At 42.6% G+C, this 20,062-nt stretch overlaps 1 protein-coding gene across 2 annotated transcripts in view; it reads right to left on the reverse strand.

The window, feature by feature from the left end:
* Nucleotides 1-20,062, reverse strand: part of tspoap1 (TSPO associated protein 1) — a 102,984-nt gene that overhangs the window by 12,792 nt on the left and 70,130 nt on the right. Inside the window, exons 15-26 of one of the 2 annotated variants that reach the window (XM_030153191.1) lie at nucleotides 18,249-18,353; nucleotides 17,626-17,831; nucleotides 14,143-14,249; nucleotides 13,942-14,051; nucleotides 12,990-13,865; nucleotides 9,680-9,831; nucleotides 7,928-8,413; nucleotides 7,352-7,735; nucleotides 6,664-6,825; nucleotides 5,637-6,422; nucleotides 4,767-4,866; nucleotides 597-739 (exon numbers count right to left, since the gene is read on the reverse strand). In XM_030153191.1, coding sequence (XP_030009051.1) covers nucleotides 597-739; nucleotides 4,767-4,866; nucleotides 5,637-6,422; nucleotides 6,664-6,825; nucleotides 7,352-7,735; nucleotides 7,928-8,413; nucleotides 9,680-9,831; nucleotides 12,990-13,865; nucleotides 13,942-14,051; nucleotides 14,143-14,249; nucleotides 17,626-17,831; nucleotides 18,249-18,353 — 3,617 coding nt within the window. The remainder of the gene's footprint in view (nucleotides 1-596; nucleotides 740-4,766; nucleotides 4,867-5,636; nucleotides 6,423-6,663; nucleotides 6,826-7,351; nucleotides 7,736-7,927; nucleotides 8,414-9,679; nucleotides 9,832-12,989; nucleotides 13,866-13,941; nucleotides 14,052-14,142; nucleotides 14,250-17,625; nucleotides 17,832-18,248; nucleotides 18,354-20,062) is intronic. The other variant, XM_030153193.1, reaches the window with a different exon arrangement.

Genomic DNA, 20,062 nt, shown 5'->3' on the forward strand with positions numbered 1-20,062 from the left:
TCTGACCCACTTTAGACTGAACTGGGTTGAATTTGGCTCCTGAACTAAAATGAGTGTTAATATCTCCAGTGAAATTGTTTGCATTTACAAATTCATCCAGGGGGCCAGACTGGACCCTTTGGAGGGCCGGTTTTGGTCCACAGGCTGTATGTTTGACACCTGTGTCATAAATGAATATATTCCAAACACTGTGACCATCTGAGAATGTACTGCAGCAAAGTGATAATCAAATAACATTAAATTACACACTGAAATACCAGGAGTGGCTGCACTTTTCAAAGGCAGTTTTATTTAATCCATATTTACACTAGTCTGGTGTGTTTCAGAATGACATTAAGGATCACTGATTGTCTTTATGTTGGAGTAAAAAACCCTAAATAATACTCATACTTCATTACAAACACTTCAAACCTGATAAATGTCAGTCTGATCTATTCAGGTTGATTTAGGGATATTAAACCAACTCCTGTAAATATTTCTGATAAATGGACTGCAGAGTGTTTATCTGTGTTGTTAGTTTGCCTTCCTCCTCTTTTCTGCTCAGCTTTAACAGCATTAGTTCAGATCGGTGTGTGATTCCACCGACTCAGACATACTTTGATGATCTGTCCTTCGCTGAACGGCAGCTCCTCCTCAGCGGCGTCGGGATTGGGTGACATGGTGACGGGATCGTACGGAAACAGGGCCACGAAGATACGGACGTCGCTGTCGGCCTTCGCCTTTGGAGAATCCACACAACCTGCACACACACACACACACACACACAAATACACACATATTTGGTGCATATAATTCACAGTCCATTTTTAAAAGTAATTTTTAAACCTATTTTTACTAAAAACATACAGTTTTTATAACTAATGTACTGAACTTTGTTTCAGCTGTGGTTCTTCTTCAAGTACTTTATAAATAAAGTTGAGTATATTTGTCCAGTGTCTACCAAACACACCTTGTTTTTAATTTTACCTTGTATATATCCTATATCTAATCTAATTTATTCTATTCTATTCTATTCTACATGTCCATACTGTGGCTTTAGTCGTTATCTTAATTAACCAGGTAAAAGTCTCAGTGAGATTAAACAACATTTAATACCAACAAATACAACTTTTACACTAAAAATGAGTTTATTTACTGTTCAGGTAGTGACCAGTAAAGCACCAGCTGTGTTTCCATAAACTGAATGACAGTGAATACAGTGTGTGTGTGTGTGTGTGTGTTGTGAAGGTGTCACAGACGCAGAGCAGTGTTTATCAGGGTCGATGACAAGGATCTGTACTAGATTTCAGTGAAGAAGCCGCTTCCTGTTATGAGTCTATTCTACAAAACCAACCAACACCTCAAACATGAAAACATTTGGGTTCATTTGTATGAACAACTTTTAATGTCAAAAGTCAAAATATGCGCAAAAAATATCACAGGATTCTGGTTTCATTTCTAAAATGAAATCAGAATCCTGTGAATATTGATTAAATAGTTTCAAATGATGGACTTAATGGATTTTATTATAACATTTGACCTATTTCTGTTCTGCTCAAAAGCTACGGAGATATTGGTTTTATTTTTTTCAACAACAAAGATGAGAAAGACAAGCCCAAGGAGATATTCGAGAAACAATCTATTAACGCTATTAATTTAACCCTTAAAGACCCAAACATCCACCTTTAACCTTAAAGACCCAAATATCCACCTTTAACCTTAAAGACCCAAACGTCCACCTTTAACCTTAAAGACCCAAATGTCCACCTTTAACCTTAAAGACCCAAACGTTCACCTTTAACACTTAAAGACCCAAACGTCCACCTTTAACCCTTAAAGACCCAAATGTCCACCTTTAACCTTAAAGACCCAAATGTCCACCTTTAACCCTTAAAGACCCAAATGTCCACCTTTAACCTAAACCATCTACTGATCTAAACTGCTTAATATCTGTTGATCTACTAATCCTATCAATCCATGTCAATAATTGGTGTACAATACAGTTCTTCATCTTTTCATGGTCATCAGATATTTGGACGTTCAGAGGCTCCGTAGTTACCGTGGAAACACCGTCATCTTCTCCAACATTGATTCACCAGTAAAACCCATGGAGTTGGATTAATGACAATTGAGAAAATGTAGAAAAAGAAACAAAAAAACTACAAAATAATAAATAATGTAGAAAAATAAGAAATTTACTAGAGTAAGTAAAAAAGGATAAAATAAGCAACAAAATGAACAAATCAGCCAAAGTCATCAATAAAAGGAACAAAAGCAAATAAGAAAATGTATAAAGTAATAAATAAATAAATAACATGGAGAAAATAGGAAAAAAGTGAAACCCATGGAGTTGGATCAGTGACAGTGGATGGACACACTGGGTTTATGTTCTCATATTTTCACTAGAAGTCCCTTTTTCTTCTGTTTTCTCTGTTTCTGATATAATAACCCTGAACTTTAATCTGAGCTTTTATGAACATCGACATAATCAGTGAATTAAATATAGAAAATATATAATTTACACTGAAAAAATGCAAAATCCAGAGGACAATATTCAAATAAATGGTGATAAATCCCTTCAGAAAGGTTAAATATAAAGTTAAAAGTACTTAGGAAGTGCCATCTGAGTAGCTGTGGGTGTTTATGGGTTCACTTCATGACATCTTGAACACAGACTTTGGCCTGTACTTGTTCTTTTGGGTTCAGTTTGATGATGATTCATATTTCCAGAGTAAATACCCGGTGAGCCCCTCCTCCACTTCCTGTCTCTAAAACAGGTCCTGAAGATAAACCACTGATCCTAAGCTTCATGAGCTCTTTGACAAACTCATTCTCAAAGTAAGACTGAAAACTGACGCCTTCGACCGATAAAAACACACACAAAAAAACAAAGGACAAATGCCTCCTTTAGCAGAGAAAATGCCGATGTGTGTGTGTGTGTGTGAAAGCAGCTCGGACCCACAGAGCACAGACGACCACATGAAGACGGTCCACGACACACACACATGAGGAGCTGCACTCACATAATCTGCACTCAACACAAGCGTTCTCTATCTCATTAGGGAGAATCAGCCCATCTGTGGCAAAAGGCACAGGCCAAGCTGCACTTTCACATCCTCCCATTCTGTCGCAGATAGAACCCAGCTCCTCTGCATCTGCATCGGATAAACAGCGCCCGTACAAACAACCAAACCACCGCCTGGGGTTCCCACGTCATCCACTTTGCTCTGTTCTTAAAGCTGTTTTTAGGGGTTTTATGTACGTTAGGATTAGGTTTGAGCACAGCTGGTTTGAGTCTAGTCACAGTTTATTCTATATATTGCCACAACTCATGACGTGTGCAATAACCTAGTGCAGGGCTGTGAAACTCATTTTAGTTCAGTTCCACATTCAGCCCAATATCATCTCAAGTGGGCCAGACCAGTAAAATAACAACAGTGAAAAAAGTAAAATTAAATTACGATAATGTTTACATCTACAACTAGAAAAGCACTCGGTGAGCACAGACCTCCGCCAAGGCAGATCAGTGACACCCCCCCCCCCCCCCAATCACCACCAAATTTAATCATTTCTTCCTTGTGCCAGTATTAACATTTCCTGAAATTTTCATCCAAATCCGTCCATAACTTTTTGAGTTATCTTGCACACAGACAGACAGACAGACAAACCAACGCCGGCAAAAACATAACCTCCTTGGCGGAGGTAAAAAAGGGGGAACTACTCGGTGTTCTTCAGACATGCTGGCACTGAGACAAAGATTAAGATCAAAATGCACCCGGAGTTGACCTGAGAAAACCTGGAATTTACTTTATGACATGAAGTTTTATTTTTCTAAATGTGTCACCTCTGTGTAAGTAGCTATGGCTGGAGTTAATATGAACAAAAAATAAATCAATCACATCACAGGGTTAGAATTACAAACACTTTCAAGCACTGAAACTGAAATTCAAGCACTTTCCAGCCCTTGAAAACACAAATTCAAGCACTTTCAAGGACTACAAGCACCCATACCAGTTCTTTTTTATACTTCTAATTTATTATGTATAGTGTGTTTTCTATTTTTATTCTGTTTCTATTGTCTATCAAGTTGTTGCTGCTACTGTCTGTTCTGTCTATTTCAACTTAAATAAATAAATTAGATGGAAACTGGATGAAATGCATGCACGGCTGGAAAGATTTAAGTCCAAATAAATGCATTTCAGGTAAAAATCTGCATTTGTTGCATAGATTGTGCATTAATCGTTCATACTAGATGAATTGTTACACGTAAAAGAGTCAGAAAAGTAAAAAAACAAAAAAAAAACAAAAAAAAAACACTCTTTAAGTTTTGTAAATTGTCTGAAATGTAAATTTTATCTGTGACCTAAATACAGTTTCCTGTGTCCGAACTGTGGTTCATACACAGTTTCATCACAATTGCAACCAATAAAAGATTCTGCAAAAGACACTAAAAAGCAGAAGAGAGGGAGGGGCTTCCACGTCAAGGCCGCCGCCCCTTTCTCTGCTCACTAATCGAGGTTACTATTTTAATGTCTGTCACTTCCTCCTGTCATGACAAGCCACTTTGGGTTAAGCCGGTTCTCAGCTTAGCTCTCTCCCACTTCTGCACTGCAACTACAGCACCCCCCTCCCCCCTCCCCCTCCTTCCCCTGCTCCCGCCTGCATAGAGCTCTAATCTGACCGCTGTCATGTGAAGGAGGAGGACGCTCAGGTGTGTCAGCATCAATGCCGACACTTCCACCGACACAAGTAAAGACAGAAAAAAAACAGAGGAAACAGAGTCTGACCTTTAGTTTGTCTGGTCTGTGAACTGGTGGGTTTGGGGGAGGGCTCGGCCTGACCCCCCCACGATGGCCCAGCCTCAGATGGAGGGATTTGACTGGAGTCCTGCACAACATACGCAAACAACAAAGCATCAGAAAAACTGAAACACAAGCATAAAACAGACAAGACCAATACAGAGGATTAGAGGAAAATAAACAGCAAATGATCCTATTTGTCCAAAGGGTTCAGGTTTTAGACATGAAGCGGGGGGTGGGGGGGTGGGGGTGGGGTGGTTCGACTCCAGGGGGCTGCAGGAACCGGAGGTAACGGGATTAGTGCTGCAAAACAGACAGAGGACAGAGTCTGGTCGAGGTCAGTTCAGAGTTACATGGAGCCGTTTTCACACCTGCAGCTTCGGGGGCGTGGTCCTGGTCCGGCTTTAATAAACTCAGGGCGTTTCATTTCAATCTGACCCAATTACAAGGTAGACATCACGTTAAGTGGTCCAACTTGAACTAAACCAGAGAAATCAGCTTCAGTAAATCCAACCTCAGTGTATTTATAGATCGATGCTATTTATAGATGCATTTTTGATCAGACTGGGATCAATAATGCATCTATCTGAGCGTCTACTGTTCTCACATGGTTTGCACAGGTGCATCCTAGGTCTGAAAACAGAACCAAACTGAACTCATCGACTGAATCAAAGCAAAAGAACAGGTGTGAAAACGCCTCCAGTGGAAACACAGACTAGATAAGACCTCCCCTTCTGTCTAATAACGCCCCCCCGCCCCGTTCATGCCAGAGCACATGGGAAACCTGAGATGCTGTTGTCTACTGAGCTGTGGAGGTTCACACTACGAGGGGGGGTGGGGGGTAGGGGGGCAACACACCCATTGCTGTCCTGCAGTGACATTTCCCATTGGCTCAGGCTTGGGCCCCCGTCGGTGGGGGGGTCTGCTGTGCTCCATCTGAGCCCCCTCCACCCACCACTCGGAGCTCATCTGCTCCACCACCACCCCTCCGGGGCCATAGCCTGCGGCCTCCTCAGTGTCAGTTCCGTACTCCACGTCGATCTCCATCCCGCGGCCAGTGGGCGACCTGATGGACCGGACCGTTTTACTGACTGGGTGGGGTCTCGGCGGGGGGAGGCCATGACCCTGGACGCCCGCGGCGGCCTTCTGGCTCCGGAGCATGGCCTCCCTCCTAAGGCGGTCCCCGAGCCCTCCAATCAGAGCTCTGTGGGGGTTTGGCTGGGGGGGACGGGCCGAGACCCGGCGGCTGGTGGAACCCTCGTACGGGCCGGTGTCATCATCGGGGTAACCAATGGTGTCCATGGTGTCGGCGTAGTGCACGCGGTGCTGGACCTTGGGCTTGACCGGCGGGACGCCGTGTCGGGGTGAAGGCTCTTTGGACAGGGCTCTGGGAACCCTGTTGAAGTGGTGGTGCTGCGGGGGGACGTGGGGGTGATGGGGGTGGTGCTGAGAGGCGTAGTGCAGGTGGGTGTGGCCAGGGCGTGGCCGAGGCGGGCCGTGGTGGGGGTCCTCCTGGCTGCTGTCCTCCTCCTCCGTCACCTCAGGGATGCTGAACAGCTGTTTACTGTGGTAGATCTGAGGAGGCAGCTTCAGGATGCGCTCCAGAACCTCTTCATCGCTGTCTGGGGTCTCCACTCGACACGACTACAGGGGTCAAAGGTCAAAGCCGGCGGGACGGGGGTGTGAAGGGCGCACAGTAAATCACATGTGTCAGTAAAAATAAGGGAAGTGCAGAAAAAGCAACCGGGCCATGCAGAGGAAAGAAGAAAGAAAACAGAATTGATCAAACAACGGAAGTAAGAGTGTGACAGAGCAGAAGAACATGAACAGATGAAGGAGAAGGGTCCAGTCCCGGTCTGGTGTGTATTCAGGTCTGGTCTGGTACCTTCAGCCGGTTCAGTCCCACGCCGTATCCTCTGGTCTGGGTGTCTCCCAGGTGGTCCGAGTACAGATCTTCCTCCTCCTCCTCCAAGATGTCTGACAGGTCTGAGCGGCTGTTGTCTGCCTGGTAATCACTCTGAGGTTCTACCAGGCCTCTGCAGTAACCCTGGAGAACACACACGGAACACGCAGAACACATACAGAACACACACGGAACACACACACGGAACACATACAGAACACACACGGAACACACATGGAACACACACAGAACACACATGGAACACACACAGAACCCAGTTAGAACAGAGACAAAGACACAACCTAAACTAAACTCAGCTGTTGAATCCAACAGAGCTCAGTTGGTGTTCAAACACAGTACATTAGAACTGCAGTTATATTATAATTATATTATGTATTATATAATAGAATTACATATTATATTAACGTATTCATCCAGTAGTTTTCATTACATCAGCTGCACATTTATTCATGAAACAGGAACGTTTGGAGCAACTCTGTTTGGTTCTTTAGGGTCAAACTTTCGTTTAGGAGATCATTTTACCTCAAATAAATAAATAAATAAATAAAATCCCTGCTTGTGTATGATGTTAATAATGGTGGTGAATCATGTGTTCATATGAATCATGTGTTCATGTTCATGTTGTGAACGTTGGGTCCATCTGTCCGACCTGTGGTCTCCTGCCGTACGCCGTCTCCTGGTCCTGTCTCAGGAACTCCTCGATGGACACCAGGCGTGTGTTCTCCTGCTCGTCCTCTGCCTCCGACTCCAGTGGTGAGGAGCTGGGGGGTCTGATGAGCTGGGTGTCCCGCGGTCTGAGGAGGTCTGTGATGGCTGCTTTGGGGGGGCTCGGGACGGGCTCTGGTGTTCCAAGCTTGGCACTAGGGTCCTCGATGAAGTCTGTAATGGACGGGAAAGGACGGATCGTCCCGGGGCTGTCGGCGTCTCTGAGTGGCTCGGACACCACTACAGGGGTCTGGATGGGGGAGGACGGAGCTACTGAAGGAGGCTGAAGAGGCTGAGGTGACGAGGCCATGGGTGACGTGATGTTAACCTGAAGAAACATGAAGAAGAAGGATTCATACTTTAAAGGTTCGGACGGTTTTATAAACAGGCTTTAATCTGAACAGAAACTGATGTACAGTGTTCAGAGACCGACAATAAAGACAGATTCTGTTCTGTTGTATTGTATTGTACTGTATTGTATTGTATTGTATTCTATAAGGACATAGAAATGTGAACGTACATGGAGGATGGGTGAGGTTACGGGTGGACTGATGGCGGAGGCGTCCGGCAGTACAGCCTCGCAGACGGCGAGGGCGGCGGCCGATGAGGGGTCGGCCCACGCCTTGGCGTACGAGGCCGACGGGAGCAGGTCGTCAGCGAGCAGAGCGTTGGCAGTGGCGTCCACTGTGAGAGCAGCGGCATGAGGGTTGGACGGCAGAACGCCGGGCAGCGTGGAGACTTTGGCAGCAGAGTTCCCGTACATGACGGGGGAGGGCGGGCCTAAGGGGACGCAGGACGGGGGTGTGGCTGGCACAGCTGGGGAGGTGGCGGCCGGGCCTGCCATGATGGCGGCCAGCTTGGACGGCACGTTGACGGGCAGGGAGTCGCAGGACTCCCCGTGGGCGGACGTGGTGCGGACGGTGAGCTCCTGCGCCGCCTGTAGAGACTGGATCTGAGACGGACCCAGGAGGGCGCTGCCTGCTGTGGGCGACGACACCTCCAGAACCTGCACCACAACGGGAATACGACCAGAACATGAAACACAGGACCAGGACATGAAACACACGACCAGGACGTGAAACACACGACCAGGACGTGAAACACACGACCAGGATGTGAAACACACGTCACACACACATCGGCGGAAAACAGGAGGGAAATATAAGGAAATAAAAACCAGATTAAGAAACCAGTTCAGATTAAAAAAACAAAACAAAAACACACAAATAAACAATGAAAGAGTCAAATAAAGACGACAAAGACAAACTGAATGAAAAGGTTCAACAGGTGATACTTCAATAAATAAATAAATACAGTAACATAAGGGAAAAGAGCCTGTTTAACCTTCAGGTATCCAGGTGAGCATATTACACACACTGTACTTAACAGAACAGTTAACAGAACAACTGTACTTAAAAGTTGTTCATTTGTGTCTCATTGTTTAAATTCTGATCCATCCACTAAAACCATCCCATAATAAACAGTGTTAAATTCCTACACTAACACCCTTCTACCAAGTGACTACAAAATGTTAAATGTTAAAATTTAACATTTGACCTAGTACCAAAAATAATGTATATAAACCAATACTGGTATTAATCACTGACATGTGACAAGAGGAAATATAATTAATCCAATTTATATGGAGGACATTGAAAAAAAAAAGTTTTTTTTGTGTTTTTTGCATAAAAAATATGGTTTGTTTCCATTACAAACATGTCATTTAAAGAGTTAAAAATATGATAGTTATTGAGTATTTGGTATTTTTGTTTTTGGCTCAAGTTGATGAAATAAATAAAAATGTAAAAAAGGGTAAAAACCAAAACTGTATTGTGACGTCACCGCTGCACTGGTCAAATGACACTTCTGTGATTATGAAGGGCCTCTGTGGGTCTGATACCAGAGGGTTCATTAAACCCAGAGCCTTATTCTAGTATTTCATCACATGGAGCTGTTCTCAGACATGAGGTAGGCGGATCAAGAGAGTCACAACGTAAAAGTTAAAGGTTTTAGATGTGGATTTGGTTCGGACAGATCTACGGTCTATTTCCTTAACTCTTCATTTACCACGTCTGATGTTAAACCTTATGTATTTAATGTGTTTCTGTGTCAGACTGAGGAGATCTGTGCTTCATTTACCATGTTTAAAAACAGATAAATATAATAAATCAGCTGTAAACACATGATCATATTGATCAGGACCATGAAGTGGTGATGAAGGAGTTCAAACAGTCGAATCCAGATAGAATGTGTGGAATGTGCCGGCTCTTGCCTTCTTCTTGTCGGCGTAGATGGTGTAGCCTGTGACTCGGACTCCGTTGGACGTCCCTGCAGCGTCGATGGTGACGGGCAGCCAGCTGATGAGGGCAATGCCGGGGGAGGGGCCATGTTCCAGCTGGACATCCAGAGGAGCATCAGGAGGACCTGAGGCAGTGGCACCGGTAACCATGACGACCACGACGGGCACGGAAGAAATCAGAAACAAACAAATGTCAGACTTTAAACACTGAATGACATCTGTGGACGGTTGTAAAATTCCATGATTTAGAAACACTGTGGTTCCAGAATGTTTGAGTATTTTTACAAAAATCACCATCATTTTAGAAGTAAAATCTGTAAAATCTAAAAGTTAAACTGAAATATGAGTTTAAGATCAATTGTCCGTGTACTGAAGCCACAGAGGCTGTTGAAATAAATCTGTGGTTAAAAACGGTGAGAAAATGAAAAGATTCAAACCATGTGGGCCTTAACTCTTTCAGTGCCATGGGCCGATTAAATCGGCTTTACGAATACAACCTTTAAAGTGCCACGGGCCGATCAGATCGGCTTTGGAGAACACGCCACATTTGTGTACAAACAAACCATCCACCCCCATTTCTTTCTCACATTTCGATGACGTTCTTTCTGTGTCCCCCTTTTGAGACCAAGCAGACGGGAATTTGAGGTCACGCGACTGAATAATATTTTTATATCTTTTTAATGTTTCTTATTCTCCGGTGTTTCATCAGAGGGAGCCCTCCATGCTGGGGGGTGGCTGTGGACTCCGGGGGCTGTGGCGCCTTCTCTCACTGGGGTCCGCTCCTTTCTGGTGGGTGGGGGTCCCAGTTGGCCCTCTCCCACTAGTTGGGATGCGGGGCTGTGTTGCTGGTGCCTGGTCGCCGGGGTCGGCGGCTGCCTCCTGGTGCAGATGGCTCCCTGAGACAGCGCCTCCTAAATTGATGTTTTACTTTTACTTGTACATTTTTGTTCATGTCTACCCGTGCTCAGTCTTCTTAAGTATGTGTGAGCTTGTGGGTTTGCATGTATATGTGTGTATGTGTGTGTGTGTGTGTGTGTGTGTGTGCGGGTGTGGGTGGGGGGCGGTACTGATTTTTAAACTGATATGTAAAGCACTTTGTGCTACAGTTTTTAATGTATGAAAAGTGCTATATAAATAAAGATTATTATTATTATTATTATTATTATTATTATGAATTATGCAAATTACGATCAATAATGAATCGGCTGCGTCCGGTGCGTTTTGAATCTAATTAGCAATCGGTCGGATGTTACCGAGCGGTTTCCTGCAGGATTCTTCAAATATTATAAAAACGACGCGAAATACTGAAAAACGGCCAAAATCTGTGGCACTTTTAAGGCTTATTAGCCCCTTAACTGTCTGGCACCGAAAGAGTTAAGGTGAGACACTACAGGTGAATATGGAAACATTTTAAAATAATAAATATCACCTGGAAATTAACTCAGTTTATCATTTACATAAGTATGAAAAATATATATATTACAAGTTTTTGAAATGTGTATGTTTAATTATGCAAATTATCCCCTTAAATATGCAAGATTTTGCAAATATTTTCGGCAGATAGATCTGAACATATGACAAATCCAGGAGCAACATTCTTTTTTCATTTTGTTCACACACAAGATGAAAAAAAAATTACAGAGGCACTTCAGGATATCTGTGTTCATTACCTAGGAAATCCAAATATACTGTCCACAGCCTTAAAAATGGATTTTCACCACAGTTTTTTGATTAAAATGTCACATAAATCAGGCCAGATATGATTTATGAACAAATCCCTCTGTAAACATCTTCAGAATACTGTTAAATGTATAAGTGGACAGTTTGGTGTCTATAGGTGGTAGGTAAGCTGAGAGGTTTCTACTGGAGAAAGACAAACAACTAATTTGGAGAAAATTACATTTAAAGATTTAAACAGGAGAATTTAATACATTTCTATAGCTCAAAAACAGAATGCTCAGGCCCTTAGTAATAATAAAAATAAAAATAATAATATAGAATATTTAAATAAACTCTGTATAATAACAGGACATTTTGTAAACTACATATTGTTCTCCTCGTATCACAACAGTCTGTGGTGGACCCGTTGAATCCAGGTGTTTCTTTTCTAACAGGGGTCTGGGATCCAAAACAATAAGGACTAATGTCAGAATATAGTTATATATTATGGGATAAATATCAGTGCATTGGTTAGTTTGGGTTATATTATTTTCTATTATCTCAACATCGATTTTGTTTTTCTCCATGACTCTGATTTTCAATGTTCTTCCTCTAAATGTCTCTAATATTTTTCCTGCTATGACTGTAAATAATAATTTTCTTCCTCATCTAACTATCTACTGTCATCACATCTGACTGAGGAAGAAAAATCTACCATTAAACTACAGTGAAATATTAATGTTTCTGTATCCGATCCTCATGAACAGGACATCTTACAGCTGTAGACGTGTCCACATATTTGTGTCCATATAGTTGATAAACATTATTATTACAAACAATATTTCACTATAGTTTAATAGTAGATTTTTCTTCCTCAGTCAGATATGATGACAGTAGATGGTTAGATGAGGAAGAAAATTATTATTCACAGTCAGAGCAGGAAAAATATTAGAGACATTTAGAGGAAGAACAGCGGGGGTACACCCTGGACATGTCGCCAGTTCATTGCAGGGCAGAGAGACAAACAATTACTCTCACATTCACACCTATGGGCAATTTAGATTAACCAATTAACCTATGAGTGAATGTCTTTGGACGGTGGGAGGAAGCTGGAGTACCCGGAGAGAACCCACGCAGACACGGGGAGAACATGCAAACTTAGCACAGAAAGGTCCCACCCCCGTTGACTGGTGCTGGAATTGAACACAGGACCTTCTTGCTTTGAGGCACGAGTGCTATCCACTGCATCGCCTACTACTATACTGTTAAATAAGTAGGTTTATATTATTAAATAATTACAGTGACATCACACATCAGTGGACATGATCGTCACAAAAACAGGGAAGATTTTCATTCATTTAAGAAACTTTATATGATTTACAGTTAATTATAATTTATAAAACACACAAACGATTGTAAAAGCTTCCAGTCGTTCTACGTTTATGGAAGATAATTATCTAACTTTAGGAACGTTTGGCCTTAGGCTGGACTGTGTGTGGATTAAAACCATCCATGACCCTTAAATAAGCCCCTCCTCCAGTAAATCCTCCTCTATCTGTGTTTATGGTCTGTATGTGCACAGCTCGGTTACCATGGGAACCGTTACTGAGCCCTGGATCCTGACCTGCCATCAGTGTGTTGAAGGTGATGGTGGCGCTCCGATGTTCCCGCCGCTCTGCGGGTAACTCCCAGGGCGTGCGGTGCGGCCGCGCCTCCACCTTGAGTGTGTACTGCAGGCTGGGGAGGAGGTTATTGAGGCACAGCGAGTAGCAGCCAGCCTTCACCAGCTCACACTCCTCCTCGTTCAAGGACACAATGTGCACATAGTTACTGTTGCTGGGCAGCCAGGTCAGGTTGGCAGAGGTGGCGGTGACACGGTCCACGCGGAGCTGCGTGGGCGCCACGCAGACATCCCGACCAACCAGCATGCTGCAGCGCATCTGGTCCGACAGGCCCTTCTCCGTCAGGCTCTGCACCGACACGCGGTAGGCCTTGAGGTTGATGTCTAGGCGCTCCAGCACCGCTTTGGTCTGGGCGCCGAAGGGCACGTTGAGCCGCAGCTCCTGGTCCACGTACACGTTATAGCTCCACACGTTGCCCCAGCCCGCCGGCACCAGCGGGGGGTCCCAGCCGATGATGATGCTCTTGGCGAGCTGCTTGATGAGGGTGAGCTTACGTGGGTAAGGCACAATGTCCACTCCCACCTCCTCCAGATCCACGTCCAGGCCGTTGGTGAGGGGGGCTGGGACAGTGGAGGCCGACGTTGGATCTGAGGGGGCGGGGGCGGGACCGGAAGCGGCAGAGGCCTCTGTCCGTTCTGAGGCGCTTACACCCGCGTGGAGGTGATGCTGGTGGCTGGCACTGTGCAGGCTGCTGTCAAGCAGGGAATTGTGGGAAACGTCCACAGTCTCTTGGTGGTGCGAACTCATGACGTCATCGTCTGAAACTCGTTCCACGAAGTTGGAGGGGACCAGCCCTCTCCGCCCGTCCATGAGCTCACCTGGACAGAGACACAGTAAAGCAGTGAGTACATGGAACACACACCTGTCAACGCCACAGACCCACACCAGCCCCACCTTCGTAGAAGCCATCGTCGTCCATGTCTCCGTACACGTAGATATATTCGCCCGCTGTCAGAGGAAGCTCCACCTCTGGGTTGTCGTTGGGGCCATCATAAGGATTATAGCTGCACACACAGACAGTTCACAAGGACGTTACTTCCTCTACGTACAATCATGTGTCAGACACGCAGAACGTCTTCAGGTTGTGAACCGTACCTGTATCGTGCAATAAACACCTGGAGTTTCGCTGCTCCTCTGCTGGGTGTATACGGCGCCGGGGCCAGGTCGATGTCCAGCTCCTCCACTTCACTGGCCGTGTCAACCTGACACCACACACACACACACACACACACACACACACACACACACACGCACACACACATACAGTCAGTCAGTCATCAGAGCCTTAACTCTCTGATGTCCCGCCCATAAATGTCTTTTAATCATCATGTGCACAGCGCTGCAGTAATGTCAGAATCTTTTTACTACAGTTTGATTGAACTTTTTTTTTTTTAATTTTGTATTTCATCAACTTGAGCCACAAACAAAAATACCAAAAACTCAATAACTGTCATATTTTTAACCGTATAAATGCAATGTTTGTAACGGAAACAAACCATATTTTTAATTTAAAAAAACAAAAACAAAACACTTTTTTTTTTTCAATATTCTATATAAAAATTATAAAAGTTACTTGTTTATTAGTTCCTAATGTCATCCGTCAGTGATTAACACCAACACTGGTTTATGTTATTATTATTTTTGGTTCTAGGTCAAATGTTAAATATTAAATGTGTCAGTGTGTATTTTGTACTCACTTGGTAGAAGGGTGTTAGTGTAGGAATTTAACAGTGTTTATTATGGGATGGATTTAGTGGATGGATCAGAATTTAAATAATCATGAAAAAATGAACAACTGTTGAATTCAGACCAAAAACAAACTGCAAAATAATCTGAGCTTTAATAACAGGAAGTGTAAAGTGTGTATAATCTGCTCAGTGACACCAGAAGTTTTAACCCTGTTTCTGCCACTAGGGGTCTCTAAAACAAGACAATAATAAAATAAATTGTGAAATTGAATCAAGACAGTTGTTGTTTAATCATGTTCCCAGAAGAATTCATTAATTAAAGTTCTATTCGTGTAAATATTTAGTTTATATTCATGTTTCATTCTGAAGACTTGACTGAAATATAACAGAAATTGAACAAATAGCGGCTGTTTTTATATATTTTAATGATAATAAAATAATAATAATAATAATAATAATAAGAATGATAATAATACTAATAATAATAGTGTTCAGTTTGGTACATTGCTGATGGGTAGACCATTGTGGAGGCTGTTAGTGAACCTGCTGAGTAACACCGACACCTGATGCTAACTGTGACTGTTGTGTAACTTTTGTGTTAAAGCTGAGCTGTTTGACAGAATTCTGGCCTGTTTTCATCACATGTAATTCAAGTGTCTGAGAAAACAGCCGCACTTAACTTCCTTCTGTGAACTGAAATCTATCCTCTGCTCACAGGTGAACTGTTCACCTCAGTGTCAGGTTTATCTGCTCAGATATATTTATCCTTTACATCTGGACTTAGAAGACAAGCTGCACCAGGGGGTTTTCCATGATTTAAATGCATCTGTGGAAATGAGTGTAAGACAAATCTGTAGTTCACCTATAGACGAGTGTTTGTAGATTGTACTTTTTGAAAGAATGTGAAAAAAAATGTAAGTTAAAAAAAACCCAAATAAAATAACATTTAAATAGCAACAAAATGAACTAAAACAGCCAAAAGTGATCACTATAAATGAACAAAACTGATAATAAATCAACAAAATAATGAGTAACATGAACAAAACAAGCCACAAACTGAACAAAATTGAAGAAAAAAAGGCAACAAAATGTTGAAAAATAAACAAAATAAGTAACAAAAAGAAAAAAAATTACACAAGTAAAATTAATAAAAAAAAGGAACAAAATTAATAAAAAAAATAAATAAAATGAGGTTGTAGATACTTGTTTTTATGTTCAGTTTATGACAGCTTTGCTGAAAAAGTCAGTTTTTCTTCAGTTTTCTCTGTTTTGATAAAATAACCTTTGAATTTACTCTGAGCTTTAATGAACATTTACACGATCAGTGAATTAACTATAAACAATACAGGATTTACACTGAAAAATACAAAATATAGAGGATAACATGAGAATAAATGGTGATAAATCACTTAAGAATATTTAAATATAGAGACAAATGAACGTCTGAAGTACCATAGCAGTATGTGTTAATGAGTGGCTGTTGTGATGAATGTGTCTGCATTTACACACAGTGAAATAAGACAGGCTTTATATTTAGAGTTCTCTGGGAAAACCTTTTAAGGATAATCACTTACAACTACTATAACCTTCATAATCCACAGTGGCGAGTGGATTATCTCACTGAATATGAGCTTTATTGAACTGTGGGCAGACGAGTGACAGTGGACGGACCCGACGCTGGGGCCTTTCCTCCACTTCACTGAGGTTAAGGAGGGTTTTGAATCCGTTCAGTCCACACAGTCAGAGTGTGTGGACATCTTATAACCTCCATAAGCGATCTGCCCGCCTTCATAAAAACAGAGGGGTGACGTCAACCGGACCTTCACCGCCACAGAAACATCAGCTCAGACAGAACTAAAGGAAAACGCTGCAGATTCGAACAAGAATCAGAAGGACAATTCTAGGTTGGAGACGCGTGTTGTTTAAGGACGTCACAAATGGATACATTCAGTTACATAATTAGATGTAAAGGAGCAGGAAATGGACGGCAATATGTCAAATAAAGTCAGATTCAACTTTTAACAGAAAAATATAATCAATACTTTATTTAACCCTCTGGTATCCAGGTAATCTTATTATACACACTTTACACTTCATGCTATTAAAGGTCAGATTATTTTCCACAATTTGTTTTAGGTCAGAATTAAAAAAAAAAAAAAAAAAATTCTGATCCATCCACTAAAACCATCCCGTAACTAGAAAAGCACTCGGAGAGCACAGACCTCCGCCGAGGCACATCAACATTTCCTGAAATTTTCATCCAAATCTGTCCATAACCTTTGGAGTTATCTTGCTAACAGACAAACAAACAAACCCAGATGAAAACACAAGAAAATCACTTGGAGAGCGCAGACCTCCACCAAGAGAGATTGTGCCCCCCCAATCATCAACAAAATGTTATTCATTTCTTCCTTGTGCCAGTATCGACATTTCCTGAAAATTTCATGAAAATCCATCCATAACTTTTTGAGTTATCTTGCTAACAGACACACAAACAAACACGCACGCACACAAAGCAAAGTGATCACAATACCTCCTGGCGGAGGTAATAACCTCCACCGCCCTTAGCAGAGGTAATAATATATATGAACCAATGATGGTGACGTATGACTGGATGGAAAAATAAAAAATAACTAATATAATTTATATTAGTTATAAATTGTTAGTCCTGACCATCTGATCCTGTTCTAAATGGTAGTAACACTAATGCTAACGTTAGCTCATGGTGTCAAATACTTTTGTGTTAGAGCATTTAATTAATTGGTTGTAATCGGGGTGTGAAGTGGATTTTAAGCAATATAGTAAAAAATGCTCCAGGAAAACATCTCCTACCCCACCTTTAATGTCAGGATGGCTCATAAGCCTGGTACTGCACATGCTCAGTTTGTACCTCGTGCGTGGGGCTGGACTTGTGAGGACTCAGGTGGGTGTCGGACTTGGGGGTGAGGTGCGTGGCCTCCGACTTGCTGGAGGTAGAGGCCGACTTGCTGACGCTGATGGTGGGCAGCTCTCGGTGCTTGGTGACGGGCGAGCGCTCCACCCTGGACAGCCCGGCGGCGTGGGGTGTGGCCCCCATCCGAAGGGCGGCGGCCACATCTGGCAGAAGGACAGAGGAAGAGGATGATACGTAATCCATGAGTTGAACAGACATGCCCTGTCACTGGTTAACCTGGTGGATTCCATGAGCAGCGAGGTGGGCGGGGTCACTGGACATGCAGGACGCTCAAGGTTGAATGTGGCTGATTAAACAGAGGGGAGAAATCCTGCCTCCATCTGTCTGGGGTCAAAGGTCACAATGCCTTGTGGCTACCTGTGTCACACCAGCACCGTTAAGGGGCTTAAGCCATTCCACATCCACGCCTGCTTTTGGCCTCGGGCTGTGGGCGTGACAGACCTCTGTAACAGTGTGGGCGTGACACAGGGCGGCGGCGATGGGAGTGACGTGTGGACATGCAGTGTGGTGGTGTCTGAGGACGGAGGACAACACCAACAGGACATGGACGGGGACAGTACCGAGAGGATCATTTCCCTCAGGGCAGGACAGAGCGTCCCCCCCCTCCAGACTCCAGAAGGCTATTTCACCCAGAGACACCATGTCCAAAGAGCCCCCGGTGATGTCTGAGACACCGACGGAGGACGGACGGACCGACGGGACGGAGCAGGAACAGGAGACACAACAGAGGCAAAGGCGGGGATTAGTCACTTCAAATGTAAACGGGAGGACAGAAAAGGACAGGAAAGGACAGAAAAAGATAGAAAAGGACAGGAAAGCAAAGGAAAGGACAGAAAAAGATAGAAAAGACAGAAAAGGACAGGAAAGAACAAGAAAGGACAGAAAAAGACAGAAAAAGATAGAAAAAGACAGGAAAGGACAAAAAAGGATGGAAAAGGACAGAAAAGGACAGGAAAGGACAGAAAAAGATAGAAGAGGACAGAAAAGGACAGGAATGGACATAAACGGACAGGAAAGGACATAAATGGACAGAAAAAGACAGAAAAGGACAGAAAAAGACAGAAAAGGACAGGAAAGGACAGAAAAGAACATAAACAAACATGAAAGGACAGAAAAAGATAGAAAAGGACAGACTGGACAGAAAAGAACAGAAAAGGACAGGAAAGGCAGATTGGACAGTGGTCCAAGAGTTCATCCGTCTCCTCCAACAGGTTTTACTCAGATATAGACTTTCATCTTCCTCCTTTCCATTGATAAAACACAAACTGTTGTTAATGATGTGAATAAACGTGAACAAACACGTCAGCATGAGGCTGAAACTAGGCCTGATTTACATATTTATAAATAAATAAATATATAATGATGTCATAGAATATGATGCATCACATATCTACAGTTCTATCAATTATCATATTGATAGTATTTGTCTCGTACAAATGGCTGTTTAAACTATGTTTAATAGCGTTTAAAATGTATCATATATACATACATATATATATTTAGAGTTTTATATATATACAGGGTGGGGAAGCAAAATTTACAATGAACATTTAGTTGTTTTTTCTCAGCAGGCACTACATCAATTGTTTTGAAACCAAACATATATTGATGTCATAATCATACCTAACACTATTATCCATACCTTTCCAGAAACTTTTGCCCATATGAGTAATCAGGAAAGCAAACGTCAAAGAGTGTGTGATTTGCTGAATGCACTCGTCACACCAAAGGAGATTTCAAAAATAGTTGGAGTGTCCATAAAGACTGTTTATAATGTAAAGAAGAGAATGACTATGAGCAAAACTATTACGAGAAAGTCTGGAAGATACTATTAAAGAAGAATGGGAGAAGTTGTCACCTGAATATTTGAGGAACTCTTGCACAAGTTTCAGGAAGCGTGTGAAGACAGTTATTGAGAAAGAAGGAGGACACATAGAATAAAAACATTTTCTATTATGTAAATTTTCTTGTGGCAAATAAATTCTCATGACTTTCAATGAACTAATTGGTCATACACTGTCTTTCAATCCCTGCCTCAAAATATTGTAAATTTTGCTTCCCCACCCTGTATATACATAAATATGAACAGTATAGTCAGTATATTTATTCGTCAGTGAGATATTTTCATAATTTAATGTTTTTTATTGAACTAAAACAGAGGAAAAGTCCTTATTTAGAGGTCATTGTGTTCTTATTTGACTGGGGGTCAAACTGGGCTGAATGTGGAACCTGAGCTAAGATAACTTAAACAGCCCTGTTCTAAACAGATCCAGTCCTTTCGCTGTTGTTCTAAGTCTGGATCAGATAAATCCTTTAAACTCATGGATTTCAGTGGATTTCTGCTCTTGGTGATTCTGCTGGTTATAACAGTATT

This window comes from Sphaeramia orbicularis, chromosome 14 (genome assembly GCF_902148855.1).
Source record: "Sphaeramia orbicularis chromosome 14, fSphaOr1.1, whole genome shotgun sequence".
In the NCBI taxonomy this organism is placed as follows: domain Eukaryota; kingdom Metazoa; phylum Chordata; class Actinopteri; order Kurtiformes; family Apogonidae; genus Sphaeramia; species Sphaeramia orbicularis.